The sequence below is a fragment of the Anarrhichthys ocellatus genome, unplaced genomic scaffold, assembly GCF_004355925.1.
Source record: "Anarrhichthys ocellatus isolate YVR2014 unplaced genomic scaffold, GSC_Weel_1.0 scaffold24, whole genome shotgun sequence".
NCBI lineage: Eukaryota > Metazoa > Chordata > Actinopteri > Perciformes > Anarhichadidae > Anarrhichthys > Anarrhichthys ocellatus.
In genome coordinates this window covers 2,561,507-2,574,755 of record NW_022280054.1, presented here as the reverse complement: position 1 = coordinate 2,574,755, position 13,249 = coordinate 2,561,507, and the positions used below count along the sequence as shown (strand labels likewise).

General features: G+C 40.4%; 1 protein-coding gene across 3 annotated transcripts in view; it reads left to right on the top strand.

Moving 5' to 3' along the window:
- The window catches only part of drd2a (dopamine receptor D2a), a 40,754-nt gene extending 28,602 nt beyond the window's left edge, over positions 1-12,152 (top strand). For all 3 annotated transcript variants that reach the window (XM_031860773.1, XM_031860772.1, XM_031860774.1), the window contains 5 exons: positions 1,103-1,239; positions 3,772-3,980; positions 7,544-7,630; positions 7,903-8,296; positions 8,833-12,152. In XM_031860773.1, the coding sequence (XP_031716633.1) occupies positions 1,103-1,239; positions 3,772-3,980; positions 7,544-7,630; positions 7,903-8,296; positions 8,833-9,029 (1,024 nt within the window). In that variant the 3' untranslated portion in view covers positions 9,030-12,152. The remainder of the gene's footprint in view (positions 1-1,102; positions 1,240-3,771; positions 3,981-7,543; positions 7,631-7,902; positions 8,297-8,832) is intronic.
- Positions 12,153-13,249: the final 1,097 nt, after the last annotated feature.

Genomic DNA, 13,249 nt, shown 5'->3' with positions numbered 1-13,249 from the left:
AATATGATTATGATGATCCTGAAAAAATAGGTCTGGAGTCATGAGAGTTTCTCCGACATCTCCGATGATTTGAGCTGTATGACCTGTGAATAAATGCAGGATATCCCTCTCATTTGGTCTGCAGAAAAGCACAAAAGCAGAAAAGACTTGTCTTGCCTGTGCTTGGTAGCGTGTCACGAGATTTAATATGAGAGACAATATGTTGCTTTTACGATTGTTCTAATTACAGGTATATTTACTATATGTGATTGGCAACATATTTTTCCTATGCCTGATCTTTTCTGAACCTATGTTGTGCTATCTCTGTGTTGCTAAGTGTAATCTATATCCAGCCCCAAAATTGTGATTCAGGAGCAAGTGAACGAAAACATTTAACTGTCAGTCATGTTCTGGAAATACACTTTTCTTTTGGCCTTGCAGCAGCACTGTACAATATAACTTTTGGGCCTGTTGGTCAGGTTTTTCCATACCCAAGGCTTCTTTTACCCAAGACCTTGGTACAGTTCGTTGCACAATCCTTGACAACAAACATAATACAATTTCCTTAGATTTATTCTTATTTCTCTTGTGTGTTTCCATAAAGAAACCCAAACAAAACAATCTTGTCTTTTAAACCAAATTGCACAGAAATCGATGCATGACACGGGGTATAAAAATGCCCTGGTGATTACAGCAAGCTCACTCATAAGGTCAACCAATGCAGCAAGCTTAAATCATAAGGTCTTTCCTGGGAGAAAAACTCTACGTTACAGTTCCTCCTCTTCATGTAAACTGCAGTTCACAGCACAAAGCTGTTTCCAAAGCGCCTAACCAACATCAAACACATCCTGATCAAAGATGACAGGCAAGATCTCTTGGTTTTACCACTTGTAGGCTTCATGTTCTCGGTCCCCTTTTGAGCTGAAATCCATTGATGAAGAAAGAGAACTAGTAAGAGGAAGGGAATACATTCAATAAAATCTAACATGAATAAATTGAAACCATGCAAATTTTACGAGAAAGATTTTTTTCATAGTTTCCCTGTTGTCTTGTAGAAAGGTGTTTTTTGATGTTATTTTCGTACATTCAAATGAAGTGGCTATTTTTTCTTCACCCCTTACAGTTACACAGCAGTTGCAATGCCAATGCTGTACAATACTCGCTACAGCTCCAGGAGAAGGGTCACAGTAATGATCTCTGTGGTGTGGGTACTATCTTTCGCCATATCATGCCCCCTATTGTTTGGCCTAAATAACACAGGTAAGAAAGGGCACGATTCATACGATAAATGTTTTTTTTTATGGTGTGTGACTTAAATTGGAGGAGCAACAGCGGTGCCATACTGTATTATTCATGGATGCATCCACTGCACAGTATAGTACAGCATGTACAATATAGACACATTGTAAAGATACCTGATGTATCTTTTAAATTCTTGACCATGTTTGCATTGCACATTCTACAATGCAGCATTGTTTTACAAAAGTGAATATAAGCTACCCATGCCAGCAAATAATTACCTCATGTAACAAGCGAACGATATCCCTTTAGGTTGCTTATTACACAAAACATGGGCTTTAACGTAGGATTACAGTTAAAGCAGATTAAGGGCTTCTAAGACTTGTTGCTGACCAGCTCCTGTGGCTCGATTCCTGTCTCTTTGAAGCTTCACTCATCCCTTTGAGTGCATTGATGTGACGTTGATTCTGCCGGAACTCAGATGTTTGGATTTGTGAGCCCCACACCCGTTTTTAAGTTGAGGAGGGACAGTTTACCACTGTGAGCTTTGAGAAATCTGAAAGCAGAGAACCATGACCAGCAGGAACCGTTAAAACTGAAGCAATTTGTTGATATGCTTTATCAACTTATATTTAACATTTTTTTTATTTTTTATTAAAAGCATGTAAAACTGTGGCGGGTGAGCACATTTGTCAGAGGTCACGATCGATCATTTCAAACACTTTAATTGATTACAATGACTTTCTACTTGTGTAAACAGACTGCATCCTCTGTAGTGCTTTTACCCAAAGCACTGTTCAATGTGCCTTCTATTCACCCACGCACACACAGTCACAGGTTTGTGTGCTTGGCTGCATGCATGTGTGAGAGTGTACATTTGGAAAGTGATTCAAAATTAAAGGGATATTTGAGCCAATTAGCATGCAACTTCCAAGTTGGGGGAATCAATCACTGAAAAGCACTGGATCCTACATTTCCCATGATGCCTACCCCCCCGTGTGTTACACAGGTTTCCTGTTCTTAAGATTACATACAAATAACAGAGTTATTTTGAAGGGTTATCTTTCAGACTTAGAAGATATTATATTGTTCTCAAAGGCTGAATCGGAGTCCTACTGACAAGGAAACAGAATTTAATTTGTAAAATTGGGCTTCCCCTTTAATGGACAACCTGCTCTGTCTCCTGAGCCACAGCCATCCTGAAGTGTGAAGATAGCAAGTTGTGAACATGAACTACGCAATTACTGTGACATCTACAGTATCCATGACAACTGTTGCTAGCTTGTGTGGCAACAATTGTTGCTTAATCTGGAGTTGCCCTTTAGGGACTGAAGTTTACTGGGTCCATTTTTGCAAAGAGAATTGAAGCCCTGCCACTTTCTGGTGGAACACCACCTTATTTCGGAAATAAATATGTCTGGTAGTCAACGTTTTTTTTTCATCCCGTTTGAATTGTGCCATGAATTACACATATGTTTGTCAATTTGAAATACAATTTAGCACGTCAGGAAAGTCGCATTTTCTAATAAAACTAATAAAGTATAAGACTGAAAATACCTCATTAGAAACACTACATACCAAAAAGTTGCGTAGTTGACATCTCTAAATAAAGCTACAAAGCCTGTGCATTACATACTGGAATGTACATGAACAACTTGTCTTGCTCGTTCTTTTGCTTCCTGGCTGATAAAAAGAGTCACTGGGTAAAACACATCAGGTAAGACACTGTGATATACAGTATGTGCATGGAACATAGCTAAGTTACCTATCTAGCAAACCAAGGTAATGGACATGCTGGTGTTGGTCACATACATTGTGAAAGAAGAGAGTTATAGTTGAGCCATTTCACACAACACTAAAATCATACTAAATTCTTCAATTGCAAAATTATTATATATTATTATCGTTAACATTTAATCTACTAACACCGTATGTGTATGTTGACTACCATACATATTTTTTCCGAAATGGGGGACACCAGAAGGGGAAGGACTTTGCCTCTCTATTGAGTTCAGGAATGAACAGCTCTGTCCAAACTCTGTCACCTGTGTGTGTGTGTGTGTGTGTGTGTGTGTGTGTGTGTGTGTGTGTGTGTGTGTGGGTGTGGGTGTGTGTAGGTGTGTAGGTGTTTGTGTGTTTGTGAGTTCTGATGTGAAGGGAGTTAAATAGCCAGTGATGTAGCTCAGGGCAAATTTGGCCGGCTTTAAAAGTAAATCAGCAACATCTAAAATTAACCAGTGCAGCCAGTTTAAAATTGGGGCGATATCATCTGTACATTTGGCACCAGATAGAAGCCCAGTGGTAGCCTCCTCAATCAGCTTTAAGGCAGTTTTGAGTGAGGTAGGTTGGATTAAGGGATTTTATTGTTGTAAGGGAATAAGCGAGTTTTCAAGAGATTGAAATCAAAGAGCAACCCTTGGTTCTTAGCTGCAAGTTCAGGCCAAACAAAGTTCCCCATTTGATTGTCAAAGTTTTCCAGTGCAAAAAACAAAAAGGAAAAGAAAATTGGGGTTTTGGGGAGGGCCTTTATTCACCCTTTGCTTATCTCCACAGCTACACGTGATGAGTCTCTCTGTGCGATCGCCAATCCGGCCTTCGTGGTATACTCCTCCATAGTGTCCTTCTATGTTCCCTTCATCATCACTCTGCTGGTGTATGTGCAAATTTATGTGGTACTGAGAAAGCGCAGGAAACGTGTCAACACCAAACCGAAGCAGCGCGTCTCTCAGGCTGCCCAGCCGGATGGGGCCACTTCGCTGAAGGTGAGCTTGCAATATAGCTGCAGTCATAAAGCTATTACGATTAAAAAATGAAACAGATTCATTTACACCTTTTATTATACTAGAGTCTTCATTTTTCTATACTGTCTGGGCATTTTAGAGAGATAAAAAAAGTGAGTAATTTGTTTATTTATGAAACTGCAATCAATAATCTTCTCAACCCAATTATACTTGATGGTTTTATGGATGGTCATTGGATTACGTAACAACATACCATAAAGGGGAAACCCAGACAAGAAGGGTATTTGTCTTCGGAAAAACAGTGAGCAACATTAAAAGGGCAAGGCTCAGTTCTAACTCACACAGGCTCCGACCTCTACTGGACTTTATGGGTAATGCTCTCTTCCAATCATGAGCATGCGTTTACCCACCCACAAATATACCATAAACTGTATATACGAAGTGGGCGTAGTCCTCGTAACGTCATTCACTGGTTTGTGTACTGTCGTTATGAAGCCCAGAGTTTGGCGTTTTGGTTGTGCCATCTTGGCTTACGGCCGTCGCCATCTTGGCTTTTTGCAACAAGTGATTGAAAGTGACCATATTTTGACTGGGGAGTTGTGATATAGAGACCCCGTATACGGCTCTTGTAGTGGTAGGGACCTGTCAATTATAAGGTAGCCCACCCTAAAGCATACTCTAAGCATAATTTACTGAATGAACATCATGCTCTATTGAAGAATACTGGAAATTAGGGATTAAGACCATGAACTCATGTTTACAATCTTTACTGAGGTAATAAATAAAGTGAGAGGAAGGGCCATTTTGTCAAGAACTTCCATACAATCAAACTTCTTTTTGTAACCAGAGCAGTTGCCCCCTGCTGGCCAGTAGAGAGAATGCAAGTTTAAGATACTTCAGCATTGGCTTCAGTTTTATCAGAACTGGAGGTTGCTGCCTGATTTGCACACTGACTGCCTACCTCCACAGATGGAGTTGCTGCTTCAAGAATCTCATCAGTGCCCGTCTTCACAGGGCCTGCTTTAAGTGCCTCGGCATGGATCACGCAAAGAGTGGTGTTCAGCAATCACCAGCCTTCCCAGCATGCCGAGCACTGCCCAGGATTTGACACCAGCAGCTGTTTACATCTAAAGCTTAGATCTGATGCTTTGCTGCAATAAGAGCGAGCTGACGAGAATGACGCTGTCGAAGGCCCCGTTCCAGCTGCCAACGTTTCGCTGCTGCCTCCCGTCATCAATGATATGACACGTCTCCGTCTGCAGATGATAAAGACAACATCTTTTCGGCATACAATACTTCAGTTTCCCATGGAGGTCCAACATCTCCCAGCTTGGACTTAAGTGATGACCACTGCGGGCCGACTGATGTTTCTAGCCCCTGTGAGCTCCCGCCATTTGTGGTTGGGAATCAAATCATTCCTTTGAAAGGACAGAGATGATCTCCTGGGAGCCCCAGTTGTTACAGATGGACTCTTTGGATCAATTTCATCTGTCACTCAGCGCTTTAAAGAGAAATCACAGTTCAGCCGTCACCTGCAGCTCATTCACTCTTAGGGAAGCTGAGGCCTTGCATAACAACACAACGATTAGAATGACAAAGCGTTGGCGGGATAGGGCACCCACTCCACTTCTCCCAGCATTGCCCACATCCGAGGTGAACGATTCAGTTTAGCACAAAGTGGGCAACGGGTCTGCTTGGAGCAGAGAAATGACTGTCTAGGGAGCATCTCGATAGTGTGGGACGTGTTTCCCAGGCGCCCCCAAACAACGCAGTGGTGAGGTTTTGTGCCTCCTTCCTCATTCCGTTTGATGTTGGTAATTAATGACTTAATTAATAAATAATTAATGTTACGATTTAATTTCATGCTGTTGATAATGTGAAAAATGTTTTGATTGAACAATTTACCTTTCTATAACATATTTGCCCGCCATCGGCTGATGATGCAGACCTCAGCCTTTTCCACCCTGTTGTGGTCAATAGGGTGAATCTATTCTACCACGAGGAGATGGATTACCTCTCAGCAGAGATCCAAGACCTGTTATAGAAACAGGCAGTGTCCGTCGTCCCCATTCACGACAAACAGAAAAGGTTTACTCAGCGTACTTCCTGGTTCCCAAGAAGACAGGAGATTTCAGGCCTGTCTTGGATTTTCGCATCCTAGATCTAATCTCTCGATCTTCTGCGCCTGCAGAGGTGATTTGCCAGCCTTCGTTTGGATGCAAGGAAGCACAAGCGACTTGGTTACCATTCCCCCCTCCCTGACGGGTTGAGGAGGGAACTGCCTTGGAGGAGTGGTCTTTCTGATAGCTCCAAGTCGCTGAATGGTACGCAGAAGTGACTCCGATGATGGTGGCCCAGCCCTGGACCATCCCCCAGTTCTGGGGGGATCAGGAGGTGGGGGCAATATGCACGCTGCCCATTCTGGGCCATCCTCTCTAGGCTTGGCTCCTGAGAGGAACAGGCTGAAGAGGACTGATCCGTCTGCTCAGGTTGTGCACACCATCCAGGTGGTTAGAGCGGGATGCACCATTGCCTGTTACAAGGCAAAGTGGTGAGGGTTCCAGCACTGGTGGGAGAAAAGGAGGCTAGATCCCCTGTTCTGTGTGGGGTCTAGTCTCTCCTCTTTGCACTGTGGGCGAGAGACCTGTCTTTGGCCACCCTCGTGTGAAACGATTCCTGCAGGGGGTCAGGAGGCAAAGCACGGTATTGCTTGCCTCCTCCACGCAGTGGGAACTGCTATTGCTGCTTGAAGCCTTGGTGAAGGGTTCCTTTGAAACTCTTGAGTGCTCCTCTCTGCAAGCGTCATCTAAGGACCTATCCAAAAAAATGCCTTGCAGTCTTTGTGAGTTAGAACAAAGGTTACACTACCCTAGTTCTATAAGCACAGGCAGAGCCCAAGGGGCCTTGCAGCTTCTATACCCATCGCTGAAGAGGGTGTGGTATAGCTTAGCAGTGGTTAAGCACGTTCTAAAGGGCCTTCGTTACACCTAAGGCATTTTAAGTGTTTTTCTTTCCCCCTGTATGTAAATGAGGTACTCTTGAACTTGAATCATGATGGCCCTCAAATAACTTTTGCATTTCTGATTATTGATTTTACTGACATAGTGCAGCTCAATTCTCTCTGCACAGGAAGTCAAGTAATAATTTTCATCCAGTGCACTGCATGCATGGTTTCACTATGTGGTGTGTGTGTGTGTGTGTGCGTGTGTGTGGGTGTTATAGAATGAGGTCAGGAAGTAAAACGGACATGGGAGTTTGCAGGGAATATGGCTTACACATTATTATACAATTTAATTTATGAAGTGGTTGTATGGCAGCATATTGACTGAGAAAAATAACACAATATAAATAAAACACTTATACTGTCAACCTCAGACAATTGCTTACACGCTCAAGTAGATGGACTTGCAGCTGCAGTTGAAGCTGCAGATCAGATTGTTGCTAAACCACCTTTCTCTACCAGAGCTCGATATAGCCTCACTTGACTCGGTAGTGCTGTGGGACCTGTGCTTAGACAGCCCTTTTGTCAGTTGTGCTTTGACTTTGTAACCTCTCCTTGCCTGACACAGCTGTTTTCTTTTTAGGATAAGTGCACTCATCCAGAGGATGTGAGGTTGTGCACCATGATTGTTAAATCTAATGGGAGTTTTCCTGTCAACAAGAAGAAAGTGGTGTGTGCTCTTTTTTGTCATTTTGTGTACTGCATTTTTTTTTTTAAGAAGTTTAATTGTTGGAAACAGTAAAAGATTTATCAAGGTGTCGCCTTTCTTCCATTTCTCACAAGAACATGCTTGAAAAGGCACCTTTCTGTTTGTGTGAACACAGCAAACCTAAGCTAAAGACTAAAAGTGTGATCATTTGTTATTTTAAATGCCACCCATTGCCTGGATAAAACATTACCATCTGAATCGTTGTTTTTTCTGCTCCTCCTGATGTTGCATAGATATTCATCAAAGATGTAGTTAATGAGGGGGAAGATCTGGAGCTGGATGAGCTGAACAACAGTGGCTGCAGCCAGAAACAGAAACAGAAGCAGCAACCACAGTGTGCTCTTGGAGACACTCCGGCCACAAGCCACCAGCAACTGATGCCCAACAAGGCCAATGCTAGCCCCACCTCCACACCTCCCACACCTCCCGAGGAAGGCCAGGAAGCAGAAAAGAATGGAGATCCTACCAAGGAGGCCCTCGGGGATCCAACACCCATTGTTGCCAAAGCCTTCCAGACGCAGACCTTACCTAATGGCAAGACTCAGACCTCTGTGAAAACCATGAGCAAGAGAAAGATTTCCCAGCAGAAGGAGAAGAAGGCCACCCAGATGTTAGCCATTGTCCTTGGTAAGTTGGTTTACTTGTAACTTCATTTTTTTTATGCATTTACTTTCATATGAATAATTTACAATAAGTGACATAAAAGTTAAATGAAATGCTGTTTTACGTGAATATGCAAAGTGGAACTCACACCGTGTGAAATTATGCATTTCCATAACCAAATAACTAATATGTTTTAAAAACAGTGCTGGACGCTATTCAAACTCATCAAGACTAAATATTTGTTTCTCTTCTAATTTACCACAAACTAATCCTGTAATGTACACGTACAATAGAAAACATGTTTTAATTTGCATAAGCCCCAAGCCCTCTTCGATCTAGGCTGCTTCTGTGTTTTTATTTCCATCTCAATTTTGTTTAGTAAGACCTAAAACGGAGCTTGAAAACAAGAAGGGCAGTGATGCAACAAAAATAAATTGTTCTAAAACTTCTTATATTTAAGTCCGACTACCCAAATTGGTGTCCGAAATAAGAGCCTGCTTTTTCTTCACTTTTCTGCGTCTCTCTTTTTAATATTCCCCTTTGTTCTTGTATCTCCTCAGGAGTATTCATCATATGCTGGCTGCCGTTTTTCATTACACATATCTTGAACACCCACTGCACAAAATGCAAGGTTCCCGCTGAGCTGTATAATGCTTTCACTTGGCTGGGCTACGTGAATAGTGCCGTAAATCCCATCATATACACCACCTTTAATGTCGAGTTCAGGAAGGCATTCATTAAGATCTTGCACTGCTAAACTGCAGCCTCACTTGTCAGACTGAGGGACTGAGGGAAGAGCGACAAATAAAAGAATCTCTTCTGGCAAATACCTCATCCTGTTAAGGAAAACTCACCACAGGCGGAAACTGCGTTCTGCTTTTTCAAGTTATGGAGCTGAGAAAAACTGGCAGTGTCTTATTGAAAGGCATGTTGGCTCTATATGTGAATTGTTTGTGGAGTCCCGTTCTCCAAATCACTGAATGTAAAACAAAAAATGTCTGTAACAATGACCTGTTTCATGGAGAAAATAAACATGTAAAATCATTGTATTTGTCACATAAGGAGCCATCTGTGTATACCACACACATACAAGTTGCAAACTGCTATTTATTGTGTGTATGTACTTTACATTTTGATGATGGAAATTTACTGCAAATCTTATAGATATCAAGTCAGTGTTCATTGCAGTGTTAAAACTGATTCGTGAGCTCTTAATCTTAAAACCTATCACTGATTGGAATGTGTATCAAAGACAAGAGACAATTTACTTGCTGTATAATGTGGCTATGCCAATATCCACATTTTTGCAAATTTATGAATTTAAAAATCGTATTATTGTTATTATTTGCTGTACATAATTTTTATTAAAACATTAACTGTGATTATATGCCTGCAATGGGAACGTGATGCATGCTATACTGCTCCTCTACTTGACTTCTCATGAAATGTATGTTTAACAAAAAGTTACAAAAGATGTCCAATAAATGAAGTTATGAGACACTGGAAAGTGCCACATGAACATCAGTGTTTACTGTGTGTATACAGATACACCCATAAATGATTTGACATTGGTCTGCAGACTCTCTTATTCCCAGGACTGGTTTGCAGTTTGAGTAATGGTGTTTACTGGAAGTGACTCTGAGTTGTTCCAGGCCAAACTAATGATCTGCACTGTATGTTGACTTTGCAGCTTCTAGATATAATCATGTGGATGTGTGCAACCCCTAAAGCGGCTCCCAGGGGCCGAGTAAGAATGAGGTGAACTTGGCCAAAACTCAAATAACGGATACAGCAATATATCTTTGTGTTGTTTTGGGTGACAAGTCCTGCATTTCATTTCAATTCAACAATAAAGACATTGGGCCTCAATCACCAATATATTCCTAAATTTGTTCTTAAATTTGAAAGATCCTCTTTTCTTAAACTGCAGAGTTGTTTGTAACTGTGTTGTTATGGTGATGAGTCCCATTGTCTTTGTAAATTGAAGGCATGAGCCAGTTAATTTTATTTAGCATCATGAGATCAGCATGAGACTGAAGGGTTGTGTGCACACAGAAATTGAATGAAATGTTAAGAGAATTATGTCAAGAATGCCAAAACGAAACTCTAAACAGGGTGGGACTCTGGACCAAAGTTTATAATGTTTGCTAATTGGCAAATTAGTAATCCAGTAAAAATGATGACAAATTCTGTTGAAATATAAATATTTATTATTAATAGTTTATGGTTCATTTTAAATGATGGAATATATGTGAAAATCTGTGTGTAAAACATCTCTCCTATCCAGGTGCTGGGTCCCTAAATGTAATGGTGATTTGCGCTTTCCAAAGATTCACAAACAATGTAGAATGCTTCCTTAAATAAAAATAAACACTTTAACTTTATAACATTTAAAAAAAGACATTTAACAACATTTAAAACCCAAATGGTTCGAGCCACTGACTTGGGTGTGTGTCTTGGAAGTTCCACCTTGGTAGCTAAATCACCAATGCTTGAATTGACCATGTATGACTTGTTCCTGTATCAGTGCTTTTAGTGATTTTCTTTGTGATTCTGTACATATGTTTGTAATTATTTGACTTGATTCCTTGATACTGTTTTGTGTTGTTCAATTTTGTGATAAATTCCCGATGTACACTGGGACTATTTCTTCAATGGCACACACTTGAGTCAGTAATAGTTAAGCTCTGTGCCCGGTTTTTCAAAACGTAATAAAAGTAAAATTATTTTTGGGAAGTATTCAACAGTTATTTGGAAATATTTGTGGATAAAGGTCAACAAATGGAAATAAACTTTTAAAAATAATTCTTTACAATCCGATATGTAGACACAGAGTACACTTTAGGAGTCAGAGTACACTGTCAGTGGATGGATATCACCATGTCTTGGACAGGGAGCGATGCCAAAGTTGTGGCTGTGAATTGCAGTCGTTCATGAGTAGTTTACATCACTAATACTAAATCGCTTAAGCGTAACATCCGTCTTTGTGATGACCAAAGACAGTCTACCATTGCATCATTTTCTGGAGAAAAGAAAATCCTTATAACAGCAGGGCAAGAGCAAGCAACAACAACACAATATTGAAGTTCATGTTAACATTCACTAACATTCACTGAGTCCAAAAAGTAACAAAATTAAAGTTCTCACTTTTAAGGAAATATATCACTCATTATGAGTTCTACTGCTGCAGAGAGGATTCTCAAGAAAGGCAGACTTCTTGTGATGTTGTGTTGTGAATTGAAAGAAACTAAATTGTCGATGAATGGATGTCAGAAGAACTGACAGTTTTTCTCCAATCTGAAACCAGTCATACTTCCAACTTGTCAATTACAAACGCTTGGTCAGTACCCGTCGGCGTCTGATACTGATGTACCAGGCTTCCAACTAACTCCAATGTAAACCCACCTGCGTCATTATTAGCCACTCAGTGCAACTAGCATTGTACAGAGCAGGATAGTCTACAGAGGTTAAGGGGCAGGGGTGGTGGATAGGCTAAACAAACACAGGGCTTTCGTACAGGAGACCGCTACATGTTGTTAGTCACATGTGGCGCTGGTCACAAGACTCGTTTGGTGCAAAAGTAGTAGCCTCAAAGTAAAAAGCACTCCTTAATCAGAATGGCCCATTTCAGAATAATGTGCATTATGGATTATAATTAATGTGTACAGCACTGTTTTGTTGAAGCCAGTAAAGTGGGAGCGAATTTAACTATATTATACACTTTATCTACCGAGGGAGCTTGTATATTTGTTTGTCTCAATCTACAAAGTAATTATCAAATGAATGTAGTGAAGTAAAAAGTAGCCTAAAATTAAAATATTCAAGAAAGTACAAATCTGTACAAAAATCAAAGTGTAAAAACAACACTGTACAGCAGGGGTCTTCAACGTTTATCAGGCCAAGGACCCCCAAACTGATAGAGAGATGGAGCAGGGACCCCCGACTATCTATATTGTATGAAATTGTGTTTTATATTAAACTGGGCCTAGTGCCATGTATAAACATACCTCTTTATTGTGCATTCAATACTAAGCTATTCAAATAATACACAGGTTCATATATTATTTATTTTAAACATGTGCAAGGTACAGTGAGCAGGGTGGCCGTGCCACTGCCATTTATAAACATACCTTGTCAGCTGATACCAATGCCAATATCAATATTGTCTGTCATTTGCATGATAATCATGCATACAAGCTTCAAATTGATGTTTTCATTTTAAACATAAATGTGGAAATGAAAAATGTGTGATGGCCTATTAGTGCCACTGCCATGCATAAACATACCTGTTATCTTGCATACAATACTGAACTATTAAAATAATGGACAGATTCATGTTTGGGGAAAAAAAAAAAAAAAGTATATTGTTTAATCAACCAAAAATTTTGCGGACCCCCTGTTGAAGACCTCTGCTGTACAGTTTATGAGCAGTTATGTGCCCTTGTAAGAAACCAGATATAGATGAATTAGTGATCTTTAGATGATGTTGTAAGTAGGTAGTTGAGATACAGTTAATTTGTAACCCTAACCCTAAGGACTCAGTAGCAGATGCATTTTCTTTACCATAGTGTACCATACCAGCCAGTAACAAAATACAGGGAATAAAAAACTGTTGTAAATTCCTGATTGCAGCTCAAAGGGGTCTTATCTCTATTCATTTCTTTTTTCTTTTTTCTTGTTTTTCTTTGCCGAACAACAGCGAAATTGTAGAGGGTGTTTTTTCAGTTACTCGGAGTCCCTTCAGGCAGCAGCTAACTGGTGTACTTGGTGCCATAGCTTAATGGACTTGCACTATATCCGAGGACATTTGGATTCTGTTTTCCCCAGGGAATCACTATCAGAGCGAAATTGTTACCGAAGAGCCTGGACACAGGTTTTTTGATGACAAAGAAAAACAATAATTTCTATTAACACAGCTAATAACATGTGATGTGTCTTAAATTTCATAATAAGTGCTCCCACTGGTACACTGTCTGA